At 50.7% G+C, this 25,504-nt stretch overlaps 1 protein-coding gene across 2 annotated transcripts; it reads right to left on the bottom strand.

Annotated features, from left to right (window-relative positions):
- Positions 1-448: 448 nt before the first annotated feature.
- On the bottom strand, positions 449-25,337 carry PDIA4 (protein disulfide isomerase family A member 4). Of its 2 annotated transcripts, none has more exons than XM_064372427.1 (10): positions 25,153-25,271; positions 18,653-18,833; positions 15,995-16,200; positions 12,978-13,116; positions 10,373-10,509; positions 9,981-10,139; positions 5,936-6,087; positions 3,242-3,398; positions 2,518-2,751; positions 449-1,576 (listed from the first exon to the last, which is right to left on the bottom strand). In XM_064372427.1, exons 1-10 carry the CDS (start codon positions 25,238-25,240, stop codon positions 1,161-1,163), a joined length of 1,869 nt encoding a protein of 622 aa, XP_064228497.1. In that variant the 5' UTR covers positions 25,241-25,271; the 3' UTR covers positions 449-1,160. The 2 variants fall into 2 exon arrangements, with proteins under 2 accessions (XP_064228497.1, XP_064228494.1); XM_064372424.1 differs by having other exon boundaries at positions 763-1,576; positions 10,290-10,495; positions 25,153-25,337.
- Between the last annotated feature and the right edge of the window lie 167 nt (positions 25,338-25,504).

The raw sequence follows: 25,504 nt of genomic DNA, 5'->3' as shown, positions 1-25,504 counted from the left end.
ACCCAATGCTTCCTGCCCGTGCCAACCACACACACTCGTCATTGCTGCAAGAGCTGCCACCAGCACAAGGATTCCCTTGCCACTCTTCAGCCAAAATTAGAAGCAGCTGAGTGATGGGGGCGGTGTGGGGTGAGGATGACAATGGCTTATCTCGAACAAGCCCCTGTGATGAAACGAAACTCATGTCTCACTCAACTGCCCTGGAACCCTTATGGCACAGAACCACCTCTACACAAGGGCCGGTCCAGAGGAGCCCGCACCCCCACAGAAGTGCTCAGGAGAGACCTCTGAAGTCCTCAGTCTAGGTCAGGATGATGCCCACCCATCTGTGTCCTGCAGGATGTGGAGGCTACATGCCAGGCCTCTGCACGGCTTCAGCTACAACCTGCTCCTGTCCCACCTAAGGCTCCCAGCACAGAGCAGATGTTTTCTAAAACAGTTCTTAAGGTTCATTTTTAATAACGTTTTATTCCACTGCGACCAGCCTACTCTAGCTTTTCTGCCACCCTACAGTCTCCGCGTCTGAGTCCAGGGTCCTTTCTGATCCAGCACTGGGTGCTCTGAAGAGGTGGGGCTGCCACATGGGTGGCCTCTCCCTGGAGCTGAGCCCACTCTGGGGAACCCTGGACCTGGACCACGTCCCTTGGTTTGCAGGGAGACTGCCTGCCGACACCCAGCCTGAAAAGGCACCCCAGGCAGAGTGCTCAGTGCCAGCTCCCACTTCCTGCCGAAACAGGAAGAATCAGAAACACACACCAGAAGTCCAATCTTCTAGACTGATGATTCCTCAGACAACGAAAAACAAAGAGCAAAATCAACATGATTTGGCAAAGGGTTTTTAAACCTTAAATTAAAAAAGAAAACATTTTCACACAGAAGAATTATCTGCTTTGAGGAAATAGTAAAGAAATTAGAAGGTGTAAAAAAAAAATCAAACCCCAAATAATGATAAAAATAGATGTATCCTCTGTAAAAATCTGGACTAAACTATTGAGTCACTGATGGTTATTCAGTATTCAGAGCATGAGGTGAAATACCGAAGTATTTAAAAAAAAAGGAATCCGAGATACTGCCATTCACTGCCAGCCTCGGCGTGGGCGCCCTGACCACAGGCCACACAGGGCGTCTGCTTGCTCCCACCCTCTGCAGACCTCAGGCCTTCAAAGCTCTTCCTTGGTCCTGCCCAGTTTTGTGGCATGTTCTTCTATAAACTTGCTCAAGTGCTCCAGATCTCTGTCTCCACCCTCAAATTTAACTGGGTTCTTTTTGTCCCCACTGGGGGCGAAGTAGATGGTGGGGAAGCCCTCCACCTTGTAGCGGTCGCTGGGGACATCATTGGCGGTGGCGTCCATCTTGGCGATGACCAGGCCCTTCTGGCCCTTGTACTTCTTGCCCAGGCTGTTGTACACAGGCTCCAGCTGCTTGCAGTGCCCGCACCACGGTGCGTAGAACTCGATGAGGACGTCCTTCTTGGGGTCCATCACAATGGAGTCGAAGGTCTTTCCCACCACGACCTTAACGGGTCCCTTGTTGTTCTTGGGCACCGGCTGGGATTTGATGACTGGCTTCAGTTTCCCTGCCAAGGAAAGCAAGGCAGAGGAGGGGGCGTCAGTGCTGAAAAGGTCAAAGATTCTGGGGCCTCCTCTGGACCAGGCAGTGAGGCTGGTGTGGCCACCAGAGGGGCAAGTGACACAGAAGAGCCTTGTCTCCAAAAGCCCCATCCCAACAGGTTTATTTCTCTGGCGAGCTGCTATCCTCTACTCTCTCTGTCCCTGCAAAGAGCAGAGGGGCTGCAGGTGGCTCCAGCCCCAGCCTAAGGGGCCATCGGGTCCTGTCAGGGAGGCCATCATAAGAGTTGCTGCCCAGGGAACAGGAGGTCCTGTGAGCACTAGCACCGAGAGCCCAGGAGCCATGGTGGGGAAGTGCCAGGACAACCCACAGACATCACAACAGCATGGTGTGCCCACAGTGTGGCTGGTGCTGGGGACCTGGGGCCATGTGCTCAGCCAAGATCAACAGAGGCTCTGTTTAAAGCCGCAAAGCAAGGTGGCCGAAGGTGAAGAGACTTGAGTCAGGCTCCGAAGCCAGAAGGGGTGTTCAGCGCACCCAGACTTTGCCCTGTCTGGGCTCCATCTTCAGATGCCCCCTTCTGCACACCCCGGCCCTGGTCCCAAATTTTAGCATGCTGGTGCTGAGTGATGCTAGATAAGCCCTGAGGTGGACCCCAAATCTTTATTTCACTTTCAAAGGAAACACTGGAAGAACTGCCAAGAAAAAAAAAAAAATACTTGCAAATGTTCCTTCTTCTAAGCTGTTCTGGTGCCTTGGAGTTTGGGTCACACCCAACCCTTTTCTGGACAAGAAGCAAAGGGTCCCTCAGGGGTGGAAGGGGGCTTCTGGCTGACTTGTGGGAGCGTTGTGCCCATGGCCAGAGCACTAGATGCCCCACGGCCTGTCTGGATTGTGTGTGAGGGGCACAGCAGCTGAAGGGAGATCCCAGCCCCAGCCACAGTTCACCTTTTTTGAAAGCAGTGACGAACTCGCGAAGGGTGTCGGAGTCAAACTCCTCCGGCTCCATGGCAAACTTCTTCCCACTCTCATCGAGGATGGCAGCGTTGACGTCCTCCCCGCTCTCGCTGAGCCCCAGGTCCTTCACCTCCCCGGCATAGTCCTCCTCATCCGCAATGGCAAAGGTGTACTCAGGGAAGTCTTTAGCCACCTCTAGGACTTTGCTCCGCCAAAACTGAGTTGCTGAAAGGGATCAAGGGCCGTGAGCCAGGCAGCCACACAGAGCAAGTCCCAGCTCAGACTCCGAGGTCAGGCTTCAGGTGCTGTCGCTAATATTCTGACAATGCTCAAGCCCTGGATTTGCTTTGATCGGAGGGAAATGCGTTTCTGGAAAAGCCCCACTTGTAGCAGGTGGGCCACAGCTGCAAGCTCAACAGGCCCATGAGACCTGTGCCCAGGTGGCATGGCCACAGCTGCCTCAGGCCGGGGGCTGGTCTAGTCCCAGCTCTGCAGCCTCTGAACTCCTCCGGGTCTCAGCTACCCCAAGAGGGCTCTGGACTTGAATCTAAACTCCCCTCTTGCTAAAAAGGGAAACCACCAACCCACAAGGGCCCCAGGCTGGGATTTCTGAGTGAGCCATGTACATAGAGCCACACCTCCCTGAATGCTTCATCTCGCTTAAATGGACGAGTCCGTACCCGCCCCCCGGCAAGTCTTGGTGGGGGTCCCTCACCAGCTCTGTAATCAAAGCTGAAGTCCACGCTGTAGTAGACAACCACCAGGGGACGCCTGGTGTAGCGCTTAGCATCATTGGAGGCCTTGCGGTGGCCGACCAGGGGCAGGGCGTGCTTCAGAACGAAGTCCTTGATGGCCAAGTCCTCAGTGGAGCCCTGCTTCAAAGAGGGAACAGGTGAGGGGGCCACCATCTCCCCGCCCGCCACTGTACTTAGGTACAATGTTTGAGGGACTTCAGGCGAGTGGCTACTTTGAAGGGATCAGTCTCAGGAGGCAAAACACCCCAGGCATGACCCCATTCAAGCACACCCAGTAATTTCCTATTATCCTTCATGGCTCCTCCTTTCCCTCCAGTGGACCGTAGATGGCTTCTCGGGAAAAGGCAAATACCTTGGCCCTTTCTTTGAGGGTGTGGGCTTACTAATCCCAAAAAGAGACCACTCAAGGCAGGCCTGGCTCTTGGTGGACAGGAAGGGTTACCACAGACTAAGCTGTGTGGAACTTTCCACCTTTAGCTGGTACAATCTTCAGGACAGCCCTAGGAGGCCCATTTCACATATGACAAGGTGAAGTGAGGCCCAAGTTCACGCAGCTGGTAGGTGGTCCAGTCTTGAAAAATCACCCCTTAACCTGCACACTACAGCATAGCAGTGTTGCCTCGGGGAAAGAATTTGGAGTTGGACAAAGATGGCTGGCTGAGACCCTCCCTTCCTCCCTCTGGAGAGGGAGGCTGGGCCGCAGAGGGCTCTGCACAGTCTGGCCAGGCAGCTGTTCCTGGACAGGTTCAGCGATGCAGCTCATTCCAGCTGGACCGTGAAGCTTTCTGGGAGGGATGCTTTAGTGTCAGGTGAATCCAGCTCTGATTTCACACAGCACTGGTGACCAGCTGTGCACAGTGGCAGGTGCTGAGAGCACGAAGGCTCAGGTAGGCAGCAGGCTGTGCTCGTGCACACAGTGTCCCAAGGGCTCACACTTCACAAGGACTTGAGTCCCCCACAGACTGCCCTCCAGAGGTGGGCACAGCAGGGTCAGCCACCTGCCCAAGGCTGTACAGTCAGCCAGTCGTGGGTGGGCCCATGAGCCCAAGGGCTCCTGTGGGGATGGGGCACTCAGGGAGGGGGTCTTGTGTGGCACTAAAGAGTGGGAGGGCTCCGCTGGTGGGATGGGAGCAGAGGCACCCAAGGAGGCAGCAGAGACTGAGACAGGGCACGAGGCACAAAGAGGGCCTGGTGTGGCAGCAGTGGAGGGTGGAATGTTCTGGAAAGGTGGGAAAGGAGAGCCTGGGAGGCCATGCTAAGGCACAGATGATCCGACTATCTCCCAGGTGGCAGGAGGCCGTGGAGTCTTTAACCATGACACTGCGCTGCATGCACTTCACTCAGCAGGGAAATGCCAGAGGAACTGGGAGCAGCAGCAAAGTTCCCAACAGACAAGACCATGCAGATCTTTAAGCATCTACTGAAAGCCACAGATCCCTTTCCTGGAACATGCACTACCGCACAGAGCTGTGTCTGATTCTTGGGATCCATGGCCCCCCAAGCTCATCAGGACCCCTCTTTGGGCCCAGGATCTTATCTCTGGATGGAAGGAAGAGAAGCTGGGGGTGGGGTCGCAGCAGTCACTGTGAGTCTAGAGAAGAGAACTGCCCTAAGCCTCCAGTTGGCAGAGAAGCAGATGGGATGGACGCACAGACCCTGAGAAGGAGCGACAGGACTAAAGACTGAGAAAGGAGACAGAGGACGGGGGACTGAAAGATTCAGGTTGTGCTCTCCAAGGTACTGGCGTGTTCTGGTGCAGGGCCCCGGGACTCCTGTCCTGTCATGCCCCTTCCTCCAGGTCACATGAGAGCCCACAGCCCAAACAGCCAGGATCCTGACACTATGGGGCCAGTAGGACGGACCTGGAAAGGCCCTTGCACCCCAGTCTCAGCTCTGCTTCCCACCTGGAGCTGTGGGGTCCGGGCAGGGGTTGGGGAGGGTAGAGCTCACTTCTCTGCAGCCCAATCTCTGTTAAACAGAAGCTTCAGACTCAACATCTAGGATCCTTCCAAATCTGAGATCAATTCACTGAAGTGCGGGGCCCTGTCTAAAGCACTCAGGAGGCTGAACTGGCCCCAGGCTCCCCCTGGACTGAGAACTCCTACTGCCCCTATAGGGCTGAGTGTGTCACACTCTAGGAGGATGAAGTACAGGAGGACAGTAGTGGAAAGAAAAGGCAAACTCCACCACCAAGCTCAACAGCTCCCTCTGGTAAACAGAAAAAGCTGCCGTCCCTCTGTAGCCTCCGCAGCCTGCAGCCCGAGCGGCCCCAGCAAATGTGGCTTGGCCTCTACCAAGCACCATGTGCTGGCCCAGGCCAAACCCATGGTGGAACAGGTGCTGGAGGGAGACTGGTGATTGCCTGTCAGGAGGGACGAAGGTTGGCAGCAACTGTTCTGGCAAAACCAGGTGGAGCTCTGCCAGGCCCCAAGACCTGCCAGGTGTGCAGGAGCCCCAGCTCTGTCCCTCCAGCAAACTCAGACCAAAGGCCACCTGCAGAAAACCTGTGGGATGGGGAGAGGGCCCTGGAAAAGGAGTTCCAGACCCTGCAGACAGAGCGAAACCTCCACATTTGAAACCTCAGAGATGGCCCAAAGCAGAGTCCTCACGCCTGCTGGGTGCCTGAGGCTGGCATGGCAGAGGGCCCTGCTCACCTGGACGTCCATCACATGGCTCCGGGGCTCATACTTGGACTGGAATTTCTCAGGCTGCATTACAACCAACTGCCCCTGGGAGACTTTCAAGAACTTTGCTATTTCTGTGCTGAAAGTGTGGTGAAATTTGTAATCTTCTCTCAGGTTGTTAGCTGAAAAGTTAACAGAATGATAAGATGTTATTGTTTAAACTGCCTAAATATCTGAGATTTAATTTATTACCCACATCAGCCAAAGAAAATGTTCTGAAAATGACCACTGTAGGCCATGCTTGGTGGCTCACACCTGTAATCCCAGCACTTTGGGAGGCCCAGGTGGGTGGATCACCTGAGGCCAGGAGTTTGAGACTAGCCTGGCCAACATGGTGAAACCCTATCTCTACTAAAAATACAAAAATTAGCCAGGTGTGGTGACACAAGCCTGTAGTCCCAGCTACTTGGGAAGCTGAGGCATGAGAATTGCTTGAACTGGGGAGGCAGAGGTTGCAGTGAATCGAGATCACGCCACTGTCCTTTTAGCCTGGGTGATGAGCGAGACAGTCTCAAAGAAAAAAGAAAAAAGTCACCACCATAAATTGTGTGGACAATTCCTATAACTTAAACACTTAAAAGGACGTTTGTCTTTGGAAACCTGGTACAGATATAACGAAACCCAGGAGTTAGTTCATCTATACATTTGAGACAGGCTCTGTCACCTAAGCTGGTGTGCAGTGGCGTAATCTCCGCTCAGTGAAATCTTTGTCTCCCAGTTTCAAGCCAATTCTCCTTCCTGCCTCAGTCTTCTGAGCAGCTGGGACTATAGGCATATGCCACTATGCCCAACTATGTTTTCTATTTTTATAGAGACAGGGTTTCACCATGTTGGCCAGGCTGGTCTCGAATTCCTGACCTCAAGTGATCTGCCCGCCTTGGCCTCCTGAAGTGCTGGGATTACAGGCATGAGCCACTATGCTCAGCCAAGCCCAAGAGCCTAAGACCAGCCTGGGTAACAGGGTAAGACCCCATCTCTACAAAGAGAAAATATATTAAAAAAAGAAGAGGGTCGGCCAGGCGTGGTGGCTCACACCTGTAATCGAAGCACTTTGGAGGCTAAGGCAGGCAGATCACCTAAGGTCGGGAGTTCAAGACCAGCCTGACCAACATGGTGAAACCCTGTCTTTATATTAAAAAAGAAAAAAAAAAAAAGAAAAAAAAAAGAAGAGGGTCAGGTGCAGTGGCTCACACCTGTAATCCCAGCACTTTGGGAGGCCAAGGCGGGCGGCTCACAAGGTCAAGAGATCAAGATCATCCTGGCCAACGTGGTGAAACCCCGTCTCTACTAAAAATACAAACATTGGCTGGGCGTGGTGGTGTGCACCTGTAGTACCAGCTACTCGGGAGGCTGAGGCAGGATAACTGCTTCAACCCAGGAGGCGGAGGTTGCAGTGAGCTGAGATTGCACCACTGCACTCCAGCCTGGCGCCTGGTGACAGAGCAAGACTGTCTCAAAAAAAAAAAAAAGAGTTCACTGAAAAACAGGGCCAATTTGCCAGGACCTGCTGTCTACTGATGGCTATAAGCAGCACAGATTCTCTGGCAGGCAGAATGTTCTGGAGCCTGTGTGAGAAGCACACAGCCCTATATCCCTATGTTGAGTTTTCACGTCCAGCACTCTTTGTAGCGGTTTAAATTTCCCCTCCGTGGGTTGGTGGGCTGCTTGTTTGTGGGCTGGAGCTCCGAATGAAGTTCTTTAGCTAAAGATACTTTTACCTAAATCTGTGAAAACGCATGATGAAACCCCACGGTCTGAGGACACCTTACAACAGGGCTGGGCGAACTTTCTGAGAAGGACTAGAGAGTGAGTAGTTTCGGCTCGAAGGACCACGTTGTCTGTTGCAACTGCTTAACTCTGTTGCTGCAGGGCGAAAGCAGCTGGACAGGGTGTGAACAAATGAAGCTGTGTTCCAGTGAGATGTCACACACAAAGACAGGCCATGGCCGGACTGGGTGCATGGCCCACAGTGTCAACCCCTACCCTAGATCCTACAGATAAACACACCTTCAGTCTCTCCCCATTCTCCTCCCCAGGGCATCCAAACTCATCCTGGGCCGACTCTTGAGATTTAAACACTGGTGTCACTCTACCCTTGAAAGGCTCTTGGACTAGAGGTTTGTGACTCCCAATCGGGTTATAGGACACACATGGCAGAGATGGTAAACCATGTTTTTGGGAAGGCAGGGGATGGAGGAACAGCCTGGATAAGCTTGTGGCTTTCAGAGTCAGGTGGACTTAGATCCAAATCATAATTCTGTGACCTACTAACTGTGTAGCTTTAGGCTTGTTAGTTATTAACCTTCCGAGCTGCAGGTACTTCTCTATAACAGGAGCATTAAAATCCACTAAGGCCACATGGGCTGGGTGCTGTGGTTCATGTCTGTAATTCACCCACTTGAGCCCAGGAGTATAAGACCAGCTTGGGCAACGTGGCAAAACCTCGTCACTATAAAAAATAAAAAATTAGCTGGATGTAGTGGCACTCACCTGTAGTTCCAGCTACTTGGGAGGTGGGAGAATCACCTGAGCTGAGCCTGGAGAGGTCAAGGCTGCAGTGAGCTGAGATCACGCCACTGTAGTACAGCCTGGGCAACTGGAGTGAGAGCCTGGTCTCAAAATAAATAATGCCCCATCTATCTAAGATGGCGCCTGTTCTAAGCCTCCAGGTTTCCCCGGGATTTATAGTCAGTTGGCTTCAGGCAGAGACAGACTCGCACCAAGAACTTCACTTCCCGCCCCCCAGAATCACAGACCCTTTCATCCCACCAGCCAGCCTCTCTGCTCCAGCCCTGCCAGCCTGTCTGTGAACACCTGTGTCCCTGGGGCTATCCCCTCTCTCAGGGCCCAAAGACCTTTTTCATAAGCAGACAGGCATAGCAGGCCCAGTGACTCTTGCCCCATCTGTAGCCCTAAACCTGCCCATGCCAAATCACAGACCCTGACTCTCTGACTCCTTGGAATGCGGTGCCAGGCCTGCCAGACTCACTGCACTGGAACCTGCATTTTAACAAATTCCGCAGGGATTTGTATGCACATCAATGCGAGTTAACTTGCAGTCAGACTTGGGGCTGGAGACTCCCCTGCTGCCCATAACCCTGAGTGGGTTGGGGTTTCCTTCTGCAAGTTTCTTCCTGACGAGTTACGAGTGAATAACAAGGCCACCTAATTAACAGACGAAGGGAACTTAGCTCTACTGGTTTTATACAACATTAATCTGCATTTGACATATGCACAGTTGTAATTGTACAGCACCAGATTAGCACTAAATGGCAAGCTGTGCATTTGAAAGATTATAATCAGTACTTAACACAGAAAGTCAAGCTGGTTTTGGTGGAGGGGGAGAGGGTGGCACTCAGAAGACATTGATACAGATGGTGAGGACCCTGAGTACACCTGTCCCCAGGCATCAGGAGCCAGACCTAGGCTGATGATGGATGTCAGGATTGGGCCCCTACCCTCGCAGAACGCTACTGCTGACAGCTGTTCGTAGTGATTTTACTCCTCAGGCTAGCAAGACTAGCATTTATTACGTACTTAGCATTATCAGGCACGTTGCTAAGCATTTCATCTGCATTATCTCGATTTAATAACCTCTCGGAAAGACCACCACCTTGGGCAAGAGACCACCAGGCTAACAGAGTCATTGCCCGTGGTCACAGTGATAATAACTGGAAGAGCCAGGACTTGAAAGCCAGTCTGATTCAGAAACCTGTACTTCACAGCCTGAAGACCTTCCCTCTGGCAGAAGGGCTCGGGCTGTGGAAGGCAGACATGGAGCTGGGACCAGTCTGACTGTGCCCCTCCCCTGCACCGAGGCCAGGAGGGCCACAGGGGACTCATCTCCAGCTCCAGCTCCAGCCCCAGCACCAACCCCAGAATGGGAAGCTTATTCCCACAGGTAGCTCATCAAACTACCCCCTAAACGATGTCCCAGGAGATTTCTACAAAACCAGGCGACAACCGACGGCCCAGGGCATGCACATTTTGTTCAGCCCAAAGGACCACAACTCACCAGCATCCTGGTACTGCTGATAGGCTGGGTCACTCTCCCCCTTAAAGGCCCCAATGATGATGACGTCGTCTCCATCCTTCAGGAACTCCTGGACCTGCTTCAGGGTCAGAATCTCCTTGGAGGGAGGGCCAGACTGCTCAATCATGTAGTCAACGATTCCTGGGAGCGGGGCACACGCCTGAGCAGGGACCCTCAGAACTGCTCACCTCCCACAGCCCACACCTGCTAGCTCCCAGCACCTTCCAGAACAGCTTCCTGCCAGGGACCTTCCCTTCCCCACTGTGGTGGGAGAGAAGTGAGTGGCCATACCGTATTTTTCTCGTGGGCCATTGTAGTCAAAAGGCCTTCCTTTGCGGAAAATTTTCAGGGTGGGATAGCCAGAGACATCGAACCTCTTGGCCAGGTCTGTTTCTGCGGTGGCGTCGACCTTTGCCAGGGGAATTGGAGGAGAATGCTTGCTGAGCTCCTTGGCGGCCTTCTCATATTCAGGGGCAAGTTTCTTGCAGTGTCCACACCTTCCAAGAGGAAACTGGTTTGTCAAGGGCTCATTCTAGTGTGGACTCACTTTCTAGCTAAGTGAGCTGCAGAAACCCATCCTGTGCTCCCCAGTCACCTGGCCACACCCAGTAAACCTCCGAATGCCTCCTAGACCCTTAGGTCCTCAGGCCCTCCTGCAAGACAGACACAGGCTTCATCCCATGGCATTCACACTGGGGGCAGGGCATGCATACACACACGCACAGGACACGCTCAGACAGGATGTTAGTAACTGTGACACAGGGGAATACATGGGAAAGACCAAGAGAGACAGGGTGTTAAGGAAGACGACTTGGTTGGGGAGTTGGGAGCCAGCAAGGATATGTCACAGATGGCTTCAGAGAGGGAGGAGCAGTAGAACTGGGGTCCAAGGGAAAGCAAGGAATTAGCCAAGAGCCCACAGAAGGTGGGGTGAGGGGAGTGTTGGCAGGTCCAGGTAACAGGAACAGAGTCATGGAGAACAGAAGACCGTCACAGACCCTCACTGACACAGACCACCCAGGGAGGAGATGAGGGAGAGTCCCCTGGAGTCGGGACTGCGTCACACAGCCCATCGCCCACAAGAACTAGCCAGGCGCAGTGGCTAACACCTGTAATCCCAGCACTTGGGGAGGCCAAGGTGGGCAGATCACCTGAGGTTTTAAGTTTGAAACCACACTGGTCAACATGGCAAAACCCCCGTCTCTACTGAAAATATAAAAATTAGCCAGACATGGTAGCAGGCACCTGTAATCCCAGCTACTCAGGAGGCTGAGACAGGAGAATTGCTTGAACACAGGAGGCAGAGGTTGCAATGAGCTGAGATCACACCACTGCACTCCAACTGGGTGACAGAGCAAGACTCCATCTCAAAAAAAAAAAAAAAAATTACACCCAACTGGGGTCTGACACACACTGTCTTATCAAAGTCTTTAGGACACCCAAATGAATTAAAGGGTGCATCCTGCAACTTCAAAACCATTTGCTGGCTGGCACTGGCTCATTCCTGTAATCCCAGTGCTTCCAGAAGCTGAGGCAGGAGGGTGACTTGAGACCAAGAGTTCAAGACCAGCCGGGGCAACATAACGAGATCTCATCTCTCTAAAAATATTTTTTAAATTAGCTAGCCATGGTGGCACGCATCTGTGGTCCCAGCTACTAGGGAGGCTGAGGCAGGACAATCATTTGAGCCCAGGCTGTAGTGAACTATGATGGTGCCACTGTACTCCATCCCAGGTGACAAAGCAAGGCCTTATCTCAAAAAATCTCAGAAAACAAAACAAAAAAACGAACAACCTCTCACAACACACACACACACAAAACACATCAAAAGACCAAAAAACTGTTTGTGAATAAATGGTAATCATCCTCCGAGGCATCATAAACCAGATCAGGGAACTCGCAGTACATGCTGAGCGTGTGCTGTGCAGCAATCTGGCTCCTGAGCAAGCCACAAAGCAGCCCGCCAGTAAGACGTGCAGCTGCCACTCTCCCTCTCACACATCAGGCCAGGGCCCCATGTGTAGCAAAACAAGGACCTGTATCTCCCAGCATCACAGGGGGGTTTGGAGGATGCCCCGTGTGTCCCAGACGCTTCCTTCCTTCTCTTCCAGCCCATTTCCTTCTCTAACCACCCATCTGTCTTCTCTTTTCATCTGTACACCCAACAACTCCCAAGTTTCTGCCGCAGAATCCTTAACTTCAGGTTTGGGCTTATCCAGGCATTGCTGGAACAAGGATATCCTGGTCCTAAACCTGACCCCACTGTGCAGAAAGTGACCCACCCCCTGGCCTGTTCATCAGCCATGGCCCCCACCTGCTGGTTCTAGGCCCAACAGCTTCCTCTCCTACTGGCTCTCCTGGGACTCACTACAGAACACACCCACCTGAGGCAGTTCTTGTTGGACTAATGGTTAGACATACCAGGACTGCTCAGGAATTAGAACCATAGGTGACCCACCACAAAGTCACCAAGATAAACAGTACACTGGGCCGTCTCTTGGGAAGGCAGATGGTCTCTCCTGGAGCTAGGCTCCCCTCTCCCTCAAACTGTCTTTCTTCCGCTCTACTCTGAGTGCTCCCGGCTTATCCACACACACCCAGTCATGCCTCCCTTCCCTCCCCTCCCCTCCTTACGAAGCAGCCACCTCAGTTCCCCAAGTTGGGCAGCTCAGACCAGCCGCTGTACTCGCTCCCACTCCAGCCACCTTTCTTTCTGCCATCTTCTTTCCTTTGGGTCCCTTCTCCACCCCCAAGAATGAACTACTTGGCAGCTCCTTCCACATCCACTCCCCCAACAGTTCCCTTACAGCTACGCTTCTTCCAGAAGACCTGGCGCCTCAAACCTGGTCTGCAACTCACGCCCACCTTGCTCCTCTGCTGTTCCTGCCTCATGGGCAGGGGCCTGCTGTCTGCGCCTGCCACCCCACACCTAGTGCCCAGAAGGGTACCGAATACAGGAAGGGCCTGACATCACCTTACCATGGGGCATAAAACTCCACCAGAATGATATCTGCATCGTTCACAACTTCATCGAAGTTCTCTTTGGTCAACACAAGCGTAACTTCTGGTGGAGGCGTCCAGTCGGGCTGGGAGACCTCTCTGACCTTGGCAACAATTTCTGAAAGAAACCAAACAAGACTGAGCACACAAGGCCCGAAATGGCAGGCGCTTCACCTCCCTCCAGAAGCAGATAGGGAGGGGGAAAAAAAGCAAGTGTCGGGGCCCACAAGAACAGATGTCCAATTTCCTAAAACCCGGCCGCATCTCTGCAGTTTTGGGGATACAGTTGAGAGACAGAAAATTTGCTGTTTCCCAACATTGTCCATCGCATCTCCACAGCCTGCAGACCTCGCCAGATGGCCTAAGACTTACCGATGATCAAGACTTCCTTTACCACCATGATTACATATGCCTATGGATACAATTGTGGGCATCTCCTTAACACATACAAAATGTATACATCTTTAGTCATTCACATCTAATGTTACTATATTACATACCTTGTAAGATGTGTGCAAAAAAAAGAAAAAAAAAAGGAAAAGTTAAAAGAGGAGCAGTAGCTCCCACTGCTCAGGCTGCAGTGGCATTACCTGAGAAGGCTTTTTAAAAATGCTCATCTGTGACCTCATCTTCCCAGAAATGAATTCCAGGATTGGAACAATATATTCATACAAAAAATGTGCCAAGCAGTTCTTAGGACCAGTGGCTGCAAACTGTCGCTCTTTTTCCCCACTGTAGAATCTACCAAGAAGCCAAATCTAAAACCACTTCTGCAAAGCTGCAGTCTTCAAACTGAAACATGACAAGCACCTCCTCTGTGCATTCACAGCATGAAGTGTCTGGCCCCTGCCCCTAGCCCACACTCAGGGGTTCTGAGCCAGTTAACACGTAGGAGGCCCATTTACCAAAACATAGTATACACTGCTCTAAAGGTTCCAAAATGGCCATGTCTCTCACAGTCACACGTTGGCCACAGACATCCAAACACATATGCCTATCTACTTTGCAACAACAGAAGTACTCAACTTTCAGGCCAGGAGTGGTGGCTCATGTCTGTAATCCCAGCACTTTGGGAGGCTGAGATGGGTGGGTCATGGGTGGCCAAGAGTTCAAGACCAGCCTGGCCAACACGGTAAAACCCCGCCTCTACTAAAAATACAAAAGCCAGGCATGGTGGCATGCACTTATAATCCCAGCTACTCAGGAGGCTGAGGCAGAAGAATTGCTTGAACCCAGGAGGCGGAGGCTGCAATGAGCCAAAACTGCACCACTGTACTCCATTCTGAGGCACAGAGCAAGACTCCGTCTTAAAAAAAAAAAAACGCTCACACATACACACATGCTTTTAAGTATACAAAATATCTCTGAACAACACAGAAGAAACCTGTTACACTAGTACCTTCTTAGAGGGGAGCTAGATCACCCAGGTTCAGGGAAGAAAGACTATTCATTAGTCTACCTCTTTGAATTACCAAGTATATAAACATATTACCTAGTCAACAAATAAAATATAACACTAAATATCAACGCAAGTGACTCCATTTTCTTTGTGTACCTCACAATCCACTGCTTAAAGGAGCAGAGGAGAGCTTCTCACACCACCTCGGAGATGTGATCTCAGACCACATCCAACTGACACCATGCTCTACAGATGAGAAGCCGAGGCCTGGCAAGGGGATGGCACTCGTCCAGAACACAGGCCTATCTTAGAAAGACCAGAAGTGTATTGAATGTTCTTTCCTCTACTCCACACTGGGAAGGGAAAAATGCAGCCTCATCTTTTTTTTTTTTTTGTGCCAGTGACTAAGAGAGATATGCCCTTGCTAAAGGATATCATGATTTTATTGGTTCATTTACTTAATAAAATTTATGTGTGGCTAATGTGAGCCAGGCAGGGATCCACCCCTGGATGTGGCTCTCTGCACCTGTGGTTCTCAGCACATGGGTTTGAGCTGGTAGCAATGGTGAGCCCTGCATGCCTGTAAGAAACGCAGATTATCTGGCCTGACTTGTGCTGTATCTGGGCTGAAATGTACTGAATCAGAAAATCTGGGACTGGGGCCCAGCAATCTGAACAAGCCCTCCAGGTGACTGATGCTTGCTAAACATTAAGAATCACTGCTCTAGACCGCAACCAAGAACCCTGGCCTCTGATGTCATTTCCTAACAGCTCTTGTTTTTTAGTTATTTATTTTTTTGAGATGGAGTAGTGCTCTGTCACCAAGCTGGAGTGCAGTGGTGCGATCTCAGCTCACTACAACCTCTGCCTCCCGGGTTCAAGCAATTCCCATGCCTCAACCTCCAAAGTAGCTGGGACTACAAGTGAGTGCCACCATGCCTGGCTAGCTTTTTGTATTTTAGTAGAGATGGGGTTTCACCATGTTGGCCAGGATGGTCTCGATCTCCTGACCTCGTGATCCACCTACCTCGGCCTCCCAAAGTGCTGGGATTACAGGCATGAGCCACCGCACCCCGCCTTTATTTATTTTGTGAGACAGAGTCTCACTCTGTTACCCAGGCTGGAGTGCAATAGCATAATCTCAGCTCACCGCAACCTCCACCTCCCAGGTTCAAGCACTTCTCCTGCCTCTGCTTCCCAAGTAGCTGGGATTACACACATGAGCCACCACACCCAGCTAATTTTTGTATTTTTAGAGACAGGGTTTCACTATGTTAGTCAGGCTGGTCTTGAACTCCTGACCGCAAGTGATCCAGCCACCTTGGCCTCCCAAAGTGCTGGGATTACAGGTGTGAGCCACCGTGTCTGGCCCATTTCTTAACACCCCTGACCAAATCTTGAGTTGCAGAGTCTGAAATGTAAAGATGCCTTTTGCTGCCCCAAGAACAAGCAAACATTCCAGAGGGCTAGGGCTCCTAAGAAAGTCAGTCCCTGGTACCCTCAACTTTTCTTCCTCTATTACCCAAATTCCCATTCCCTGCACTTTCTGTTCCTGGGGGAAGGAGTTCTTCCTCCACCAGCTCAGGTACCAGCTCACCTTCCTGGGTCCTGGAGCCCTCGTAGTCTACAGCCTGCCCCTTCTTAAGGATCTTGATGGTGGGATAGCCACTCACATCAAACCTGCTGGCCAGCATAGACGCCGAGGTTGCATCGATCTTAGCAACAGGAATGGGAGGATCATTATCCTTTAATGTGTTGGCAATTTTTTCATATTCTGGAGCAAACTGCTTGCAATGTCCACACCTAACAATCAGATTAGGGAGAGGAAAAACATTAAGTGTACCTATGGAGAGTTAAATCCAATGATACAGACTGCTAGGGTTTGAATGTGGTCTGTCCACACCACAATGTTGAAATCTGATCCCCAATGTGGTAGTGTTGGGAGGTGGGACCTAGTGGGAAGGGTTTAGGTCATAAGGGTGGATCCCTCATGAATAGGTAAATGCACTTTCAGGAATGTAGCTTAAAAGAGCTTGGCATGGCCCGGCACGGTGGCTCATGTCTGTAATTCTAGCACTTTGGGAGGCTGAGGCAGGTGGATCATCTGAAGTCAGGAGTTTGAGACCAGCCTGGCCAACATGGTGAAACCCTGTCTCTACTAAAAATATAAAAAATTAGCTGGGTGTAGGAGTGGGCGTCTGTAATCCCAGCTACTTGGGAGGCTGAGGCGCAGGAGAATCGCTTGTACCTGGAGGCGGAGGTTGCCAAAGACAAGAGTGTTGCCCACGCTCCAGCCTGGGCAACAAGAGCAAATCTCAAAAAAAAAGGGAGCAAGCTTGGCTTCCTCCTCACCATGTGATCTCTGTACGTGCCCACTCTCCTTCCACTTACTGCCAGGAGTGGAACCAGCATGAGGCCCTCACCAGAAGCTGAGCAGATGCTGGCACCATGCTCTTATACTTCCCAGCTGGCAGAACCGTGACTGAAATAAATCTCTTTTCTTATAAATCACCCAGTCTCAGGTACTCTGTTACAGCAACACAAAATGGACCAAAACACAAAAATGAGAACTTTTAGAAATATCTGCAGTTAAGAGAGACACAACAAAACATAAAGATGTTCAAAGTCAAACAGGTCTAGGTTTAAATTCCAGCTCTGCCCTAGGCAAATGCTTTCAACATCTAAACCTCAGTCTTTGGCTGGCACCATGCCTCACGCCTATAATCTCAACACTTTGGGAGGCTGAGGTGGGCAGATCACTTGAGCCTAGGAGTTTCAGATCAGCCTGGTCAACATGGAGAAACTCCATCTTTACAAAAAATACTTTGGGAGGCTGAGGCAGGCAGATCACTTGAGGCCAAGAGGTCAAGACCAGCCTGGCCAACATGCTGAAACTCTGTCTCTACTAAAAATACAAAAAGTAACTGGGCGTGGTGGCAGGCACCTGTAATCCAGCTACTCGGGAGGCTGAGGCATGAGAATCGCTTGAACCCAGGAGGTGGAGGTTGTGATCAGAAATCATGCCATTGTACTCTAGCCTGGGTAAAAGAGTGAAATTGTCTCAAAAAAAGGTTTTTTTTAAATTTCTCAGTTTTATCTTCAAATATGGTAAATATTGATAAACATGACCCACATAAAGCTCTTCGAGGTCCTCAGTTTTTAAGAGTGTTAAAGGATCTCTGAACCAAAAAGGATGAAATCTGATAATTTATGGAAAGAGGAATAATCTCATAGATATGTTAAAAGGATTACTTAGATTTTTTGGGGGAACAAAAATCTTGCTCTGTCGCCCAGGCTGGAGTACAGTCGCATGATTTCAGCCAGTTGCAACCTCCGCCTCCCAGGTTCAAGCAATTCTCCTGCCTTGGCCTCCCGAGTAGCTGGGACTACAGGTGTGCACCACCATACCTGACTAATTTTTGTATTTTTAGTAGAGACGGGGTTTCACCATGTTGGCCAGGCTAGTCTCAAACTCCTGGTCTCAAGTGATCTGCCTGCCTTGGCCTCCCAAAGTGCTGCGATTACAGGCATGAACCACCACACCCGGCCTATCTAGATGTTTTATAAAAAACACTTGTGCTATGCTTGACCCTCAGGCACTGGACAAAAGTGAGTATATTCTGACTATTTGGTCTCAGAAGTGAAACAGGGAGAGCAGGAGACAGAAAAGCAAAGCAGGAGTCATGAGATACAGAACAGCAGAGGAGAGCTAAGGGAGGAGAGGAACATGAGAGCTCTAATGGATTGTACCAGGAGGGGTAATGACAGCAAAAGAAGTGAGGATGCCTGACTGGTCCCCCACAGGGCCTGTTGTGTAGTAAAAACGCCACCACACAGGCCAACAGCCTGCGCTTGGAGCAGCTGCCTGAGCACCAGCCATTGACGGAAGAGGAAGGAGGGTGGCCTGAGACAGGTTGGGGCAGAATCTGTAACAAGGACGTGTCTGTTACCAACAGAGGGCTCTGTGTGATTGCTGCTTGTTAAATGCCCGTCCCCCAGCTGTGACCATCAGAGGATGTATTCATCTTTAACCCACTGGACTGAGACAAGAGGACAATGCCTTCCATGAGGGCTGGCTCACCGGTCGTTCAACGCAAAGTGGTAGAACGACTGAGCTCCCAGCATTCCTATAGCTAGAGTGCAAGTTCCTGCACCCAGACACTGCCACCCCCCGGGGTTTGGATGACCTGGTGACGGGCTGAGTGCACGGAGCACAGCGCTTGTCCACCTGCAGGAATTAGAATGCGGTCCTTACCACGGAGCATAGAACTCCAGCAGCACCGTGTCTTTGTCAGCTACAAAATTATCAAAGTTTGCATCATTTAGGACCAAGACTCCATTTTCTTCCTTAACTTCCAAGTCGTCATCTTCCTCCTCCTCATCATCCTCCTCTTCCTCCTCTTCATCCTCAATGGCATTTTCTTTGTTAGAAGAATCTGAGTGGAAAATGCCCAGACTGGTTAGAAATCTGGTGGTGGCTCTCCTTAAAACTTTCCTAAAACCCATACGCTTTGGAATGTGTCATGAGTCTTAGGAGGTCCCTGGGGCGCCCACCACGTGACTGGCTGGTGACATCAGGCCTCCCTCATGCCAGCAATTCTAAGTTTGCCACTTAAAATTTCATTCAGAGGGAGGTCATAGCTAAATAGTATTTGAAAACCACAGCTTTAGAATATAAAGTCCAAATGTCCCAGCAGAAGTTGGAGGGCAGGACAGGTTACCCTTCCAGAGTCAGGGCCCCCTGCCTTGCTCTGCAAACCTTGCCCTGAGCCCAGAGAGTCTCAGCATTGGCCACCTCCTCCCTACTCCCCTGTACCACCCTCTACAATCTTCCCAGGCCTCAGTCCTGTAGCTCGGGCTCCACTCTCTACATCCCACACTCTGAGTTTCAGGGGCACTGCATTTCACCATCCCCCCAGCTTGTCTCTGTTCAAGATTATTGCTCGCTGATGTGCCTCCTCCTCCTCACCCTGTATGCTTTCCACACGCAGGGCCTCAGGAATACCTCCCATGAACAAATTACCTGCTTGGCCCCAAAAGACTACAAACAGGAAATGAGTACTCAATCTTGACTCTTCATTGCAGAGGACGGAATACTAATTCCATTTCTGAAAGGGGGTGGCATTTTACCTCATACCCATAAAAAACAGCCTTTGGGATTTTATAATCCTTGAGGGCTCAAGGGTGAAGGGGAAGAGGGTGAGGAATCACATTTAACTTATAAAGGCACCTCTGAGTAATCTCCGGGGCAGAAGTTATTTTGGGATGACAAACATAGAAACTGATGAGGCCAACATGTATCAAAAATTATACCTTTGTTTGGAAGCTAAGTTTTCTTCCTAGAATGTGAGAAATTGTGTATATTTACTTGTTTGAGGTTCAATTTAATTTTTTTTTTTTTTTTTGCCAAACCACAGATACAAAGAAGATGGAAATGCTGTTTTTATTAACCAGGTTCTCTGGCTACTATCATACCAGTAAACAGAACTGGGCACAGTAAGCATGGTAATTTCATTAACGCTGAAGCCAGAATGTTTCCAGGGGCCAATTACTCTTTTCTGGAGATGTGTCCCAGGAGGTAAATCAACACTGCTAGTTATTGTTTGGGCCTGTGGGTGAGGTCAGGGCCTGAAACCTGCTCCCGGGATCCCTGAACTCCTGGGGCTCATCAACTCTGATGAAGGAACCCTGCGTGGACTCTGTGGCTACTTGGACTGGAGGCAGCCTGCACCCGCCCCACATGGCCGTGCTGCCCTCTGCTCCTCCAGCCCACTCCTTGGGTCTGCGTGGGGCAGGGGGAGGGGGGCAGCTTTGCTCATCACTGTCAACATTTACCAATCTGTAAACATACAAAAACGCCAACAAGAAAGCCCACCAGCACATCAGTCACCCCCGCTCGGCCCTTTTCCTTTTAAGCATCCCACAGCTTTTCCTGACTTGCACATTCCTGTTCCAACTTCAGGCCTAAGCTCCTCCTTTGTCGGGGGAGGGAGAAACAGCTCTAAAATGCCAAAAGCAAACCCACCAATCTGAGATGAGCCTCTGCCTGCCACCTCTCCCTCCACAGCAGGAACTCCCGAGGCAGTGTTAGAAGTGCAGGTGGCAGAGGAAGCCAGCCTGGGCGCAGGCCCACCTCCCACTCTGGGGTCTCAGGATTGTGTGTGTCTGACGGCACAGGCAGGGGCCAGGCTGGCATCTCCCAAAGGAGGAGAGGGCAACCCAATGTTCCGAAGGTTTGCTGGTCTCCCTTTTCAGATCATTCTAGACCCCTAAGAGGGAGAAAAAAGAAAAGAACCTCTGCTCTGGGCTATTTGGAAAATCTTGCCCACCACTTATTTACCTGTGTCTTTGAAAGAACCACGTGAGGATAAACATCTTGCTCTGATGTCATTAACTAAGACTAAGCCCAAATATTAGGTTGGCACAAAAGTAATTGGGATTTTTGCCATTTTTAAAAAAATGTTTTTTAAACAGCTTGTTTTTTCACACTCACATCAGACCCAAGCCCCTTCTACTTCTGACTGGCAGCACACACTATCTGCCCCCATCCTTGTGAATTAGAGGCTGCCAGCGGTCTCTGCCCTAGGCAAAGGGATCCCGCCTACAGCAGTCCTGTGAGGAAAGGGCTGAGAACTAGGCTGACCTGTGAGACCCTAGTCACAGTGGCCTTCCAAAAGGCACCTCACTTGAGAGTCCATCCAAAATGACCTGGGGACTTGATGCCGAGATGTTCTGCAGTTTCTCTGCTCCAGTCAGGGCCAGTAGGCACCATGCTGTGTTCACACGGGCCCCTGGCTGGCAGTTAGGTAGGGCTTTGGGGCCATCCGTATCCACTCTCACTACCTAGCTGCTCTGCCCAGTAAGAGTCAAAGTTACTTGCAAACAGAGGGGAAGACTGGAGGAAGGTCAGAAATAAAGCACTGGGGAACTTAATCTACTCTTCCAGCTGGGAATCACAGCTAGGAGAGGAAGGGAAACTCAATAATTGGCTCAGTGCACAGCTCTGTAGTGAAGAGGCCTAAAACATGACCACATAGGCAACTCCTTTCCAGATGTGCTCTTACCTATGGTCAGCCTCAAGTAGGCTCTCAACACTACTGAGTGATAGAGTTCTCATGATTAAGTGGGAGCTGACTAGCCACCATGGGACACAGCATTCCTAAGAGGCAACTTATTTCTTGACCCTTTTAAAAAATGAATTTTGGCCAGTTGCGATGGATTATACCTGTAATCCCAGCACTTTGGGAGGCCAAGGCAGGCAGATCACCTGAGGTCAGGAATCTGAGACCAGCCTGGCTCACGTGGCAAAACCCCATCTCTACTAAAAATACAAAAATTAGCTGGGCGTGGTGGCACGTGCCTGTAATCCTAGCTACACAGGAGGCTGAGGAGGGAGAATCACCTGAACCCAGGAGGCAGAGGTCACAGAGAGCCAAGATCACACCACTATACTCCAGCCTGGGCAACAGAGTGAGACTCTGTCTTACCAAAAAAAAAAAAAAAAAGAAAAGAAAAGAATTCCATTACCTTTCTAAAGGATAAACAAAATGATAGAACATTCTCTATGTAATTAAGAATTCTGAACTGCATGGCCCCTACCTTTCCATCCCTCCCCAGCTAACAGACAAGCCCAGGATTGATTCCTCTGCAATTTGGGAAGGTGCTGGCTCTAGACACCGATCTACCAGAAACCCACACATCCCTGCAAGCAAAACACTCCACATTCTAGTGGGAAACACTTTTCACTGGGCTTCATTTTTAAAGGTGGATATTCTAGGATAGAAAACATATCCAGAACCTTTCAGCACCTTCTGAAAAGGTGCAGCCTTCCTCAGCATGAGACAAATGAACTCCCACATTCATCTCCACATTGCTCAGTCCATGCTAAGGTCCCTCCTGAAATGTGGGACCCTAATCTAAGCAGGTTGCTGCAGTCCCTGTCCACTCCCACAGGGCACACCTGATCACAACACTGGGTCCCTGCCCAGATGCAGGCAGCTCCTTTCAGGATGTCCTCACTCTCCATCCTCAGCTGATCACTCTCTTATCTCCACCAGAGAAGTGCCTGAGACAGCTTCCTAAACTACCATCCAGCCAATATTGAAGAGTTTCTACTAAACACAGAAACAAGAACTGTGTTGTGAGCTATGGTATCATTACAGCTGATATTTATTATATGCACCAGGCATCGTGCTGGGCTCTTAAAGACGCCACTTCACCCCATAAGGCAGATTGTATTACAGGTCACATTACACTTTGCAGATGAAGAAATTGAGATGCAGGGAACTTCAGTCACCTGTCCAAGGATCACAAAGCTACTTAGCGGAGGGTCCTGACCACTTAACTGCTATGCTATATTGTCACATTAGATTTTCTTCTCAATACACCCAAAGTTTTTGGTGGAATCATTTAGATTTTCCATTTTATGGCTCTGAAAATAATTATGTCTCAGGAATGAAAAGAGGAGGGAAGTTTAACAGTTCCTTAGCATGAAACACAGGTGAATTTCCACTTACTTTTAAATCTAAACAAACCAATCCCACAAAAAAGCAGACAACAAACAGGATCAGAATATTTTCCTTTCCTATTTTAGCAGGAAGGATGTGTAGAGCACGGGCACCTTCTAACCTGAGACACAGAAAGCCATGCAACCTGAGGCTTAAGCCATCAGGACTTACGGTGTATTTAGTAACCGTGTTGGGGGAAGGATGGCATTTGGGTGCCTAGACACCACTGAGCTGCTTGAATTTAAAATGTAACAGAAGCAAAAAGGAAACAAACAAAAAGCCTCAAGACTTGAAACATTTGAGGGGTGGGGTAGTGCAGCCCTGAAATAAATCTGTTGGACAGGTAATCTGTGACTCTAGGCTTTGACAATAAGGGCCGAGGCACATCCTCGGGGATGAGAAGCGGTCAAGGTAAGCCCACACCGTGGCTCACGCCTGTAATCCCAAACACTGGGAAGTTAAGGCGGGAGGACTGCTTCAAATAAGTTCGAAACCAACCTGGGAAACATAGCGAGACCCTATCTCTACTCAAAAAAAAAAAAAAAAAAAAAACCAATTAGCCAGTCCATAGCTTGGTGCTTTCAAAAACAAACAACAACAACAACAACAAAATTAGCCAGGCGTGGTGAGCACCTGCGGTCCAAGCTCCTTGGGAGGCTGGGGCAGGAGGAGCCTATGCGCCCAGAAGTTTGAGGCTGCAGTGAGCCAAGATTATGACACTGCACTCCAACCTGGGCAACAGTGGCAAGACCTTGTCTCCAAAAAAATAAAAATAAAAAAAATAAATAAACGGAGCTAGAAGCCCCAGAAGGCCTGCCCTTGGCCATGATGACCTTTGGGATTCCTAGGCTCACCCCAGGAGCAACTGCTTCCCAGGGACTCTACTGTGTTAGTGACCTCTGACCCAAAGGATAAACTTGCTGGTCCTAATAGCTCCTAAAGCGACTCTCCTAGGCCTCTCAAAAATCCCCCCAAAACAGAATCACTGGATCGAAACCCTTAAGACACTGCTATCGTACTTTTTCGCTATGTTCCAAAAAGCACCTTCCACCCACACTGGTCCTCAAACTTCACTGTGACTCCCGAGGTTAATTCTGCCTGTGTCTCAATGGAGAACTGACTTCAAACGCAGATTCCGGGGCCCACACCTGCATTCTGCTTCAGTGTATTTTGGGTATCTGTATTTAAATAAGCACTCAGGTGATTTGGGTAAAGGTCTCAAGACACAAATTTTAAGCTGCCCCGCTATCTGGTTCCTTTTAGCAGGTGTTTTTCTCGCCGAGTATGGGTTTTCACTTCCTTTCCTATTTGGGCAAAGATTCTCTTTGAATCAGTGACCCACACAGAAGTTACTCAATGTGTTTGAAAGGGTATAAAGTTCACAATTTCCCTACACACTAATATTAGAAAAGAGTGTATATTTATATTGGAACAAACTGAGTAGGTTAAAAAGCTAGTGATTAAAAGTCTGGGCAGAGAGAGAAGGTTAAGACCAGTACCGGGATACTATTCTCTAAGAATGAGGACCTTTTCTTAACTAGTACTTCCTAATCTTCAGAGGTCTCTTATGGTTGCAGTTAGCTGATTTCGAAGAAAAATGCAGGAACCATGACCAGTAGCTGTTATTATTCCGCTGGAGTGCGCGCTTCATAAGCAGGGACCACACTCACCATCTTTTTCTCCCAAAACCCCGTGCAGGGACTGGCACAAAGTAAACAAAAGGCGCAAACCAAGCCATCCCTTTCTCCCTCGAACCAGCGTCTTTGGATTAATCATTTTCAAATCTGCAGACCACATTTTAAGAAGTAAAATGCTTGCTGCTCCAAAGAACTCGCGCTTGGTTCTTCACGCCCTCGCCCCTTCTCTACAGTGGCTCCCTGTCCCTTCCCACTCCCTGGGCGTGTTCGCTTGGAGACTCAGCCTGAACCTGAGGAAAATCAGCAAATTAGGGCCAAGGAGCCAGCTGCAAAAAAGGCGCTTTGCAGCCCTCTCCAAGCCTCGGGTGACAGGGGGCTTCCAGGGAGTCGGAGCCCAAGCAGCCTTCCTCCCGGGAGCCCCAAAGCGATCCAGCCAGTGCCACCACCCCCGCCCCTTCAACTCCGCCAAGTTTGCCCCTGGCTCGGCGCCCGTCGCTAGTTCTGGGGCGGACGGCGCGGAAGCCCGCCAGCCGGGGTCGCAGCGCCCGAGCCCCCGCACAGCTCTGCAGTCCCCGCAAGGACAGCCAGCCCCACGGCGCGCTCGTGCTCACCTTCGTCCGGGCCATCGGCGCCCGCAACGACCAGCAGCTGCGCCAGCGCCAGGAGCAGCAGAAGCAGGCAGACTTTCCGGGGCCTCATGGTAACGGAGGCGGAGCGCGGCCTCCTAGCGTCCGCGGCCGCTGCGCGCTCCGGGAGCTCCGGGTCTGGCCAACCGCCCCTCGCTCCCGAGCGACGCTGGAGGGCCGGAAAAACCCACGGGAAGTCGGCCCCGGCAAAGGGCGGGGGGCGGAGGAAAACGCGGGCCGGCCAATCCCAGTGCGACGCCGGCGCGGACCGCGTGCGCCTCAGTCGCGTCGAGTCAGCTCCGCGGCTCTAGGCCCTCCTCCGTTCTGCGCGCAGCCC

This window comes from Aotus nancymaae, unplaced genomic scaffold (genome assembly GCF_030222135.1).
Source record: "Aotus nancymaae isolate 86718 unplaced genomic scaffold, 86718_ANA_hifiasm-v0.15.2.pri h1tg000002l, whole genome shotgun sequence".
Classification (NCBI taxonomy): domain Eukaryota; kingdom Metazoa; phylum Chordata; class Mammalia; order Primates; family Aotidae; genus Aotus; species Aotus nancymaae.
This window is presented reverse-complemented; position numbering and strand designations above follow the sequence as displayed.

Excerpts from the sequence above, each read along its gene's own strand:
- PDIA4 (XM_064372424.1), bottom strand. The coding sequence starts at position 25,240 with ATGAGGCCCCGGAAAGTCTGCCTGCTTCTGCTGCTCCTGGCGCTGGCG. Across the intron at positions 18,834-25,152 it reads CGCCGATGGCCCGGACGAAG|ATTCTTCTAACAAAGAAAAT; the intron begins GTGAGCACGAGC and ends TTTTCCACTCAG. Across the intron at positions 3,399-5,935 it reads GCCATGTGATGGACGTCCAG|GGCTCCACTGAGGACTTGGC; the intron begins GTGAGCAGGGCC and ends TCTTTGAAGCAG.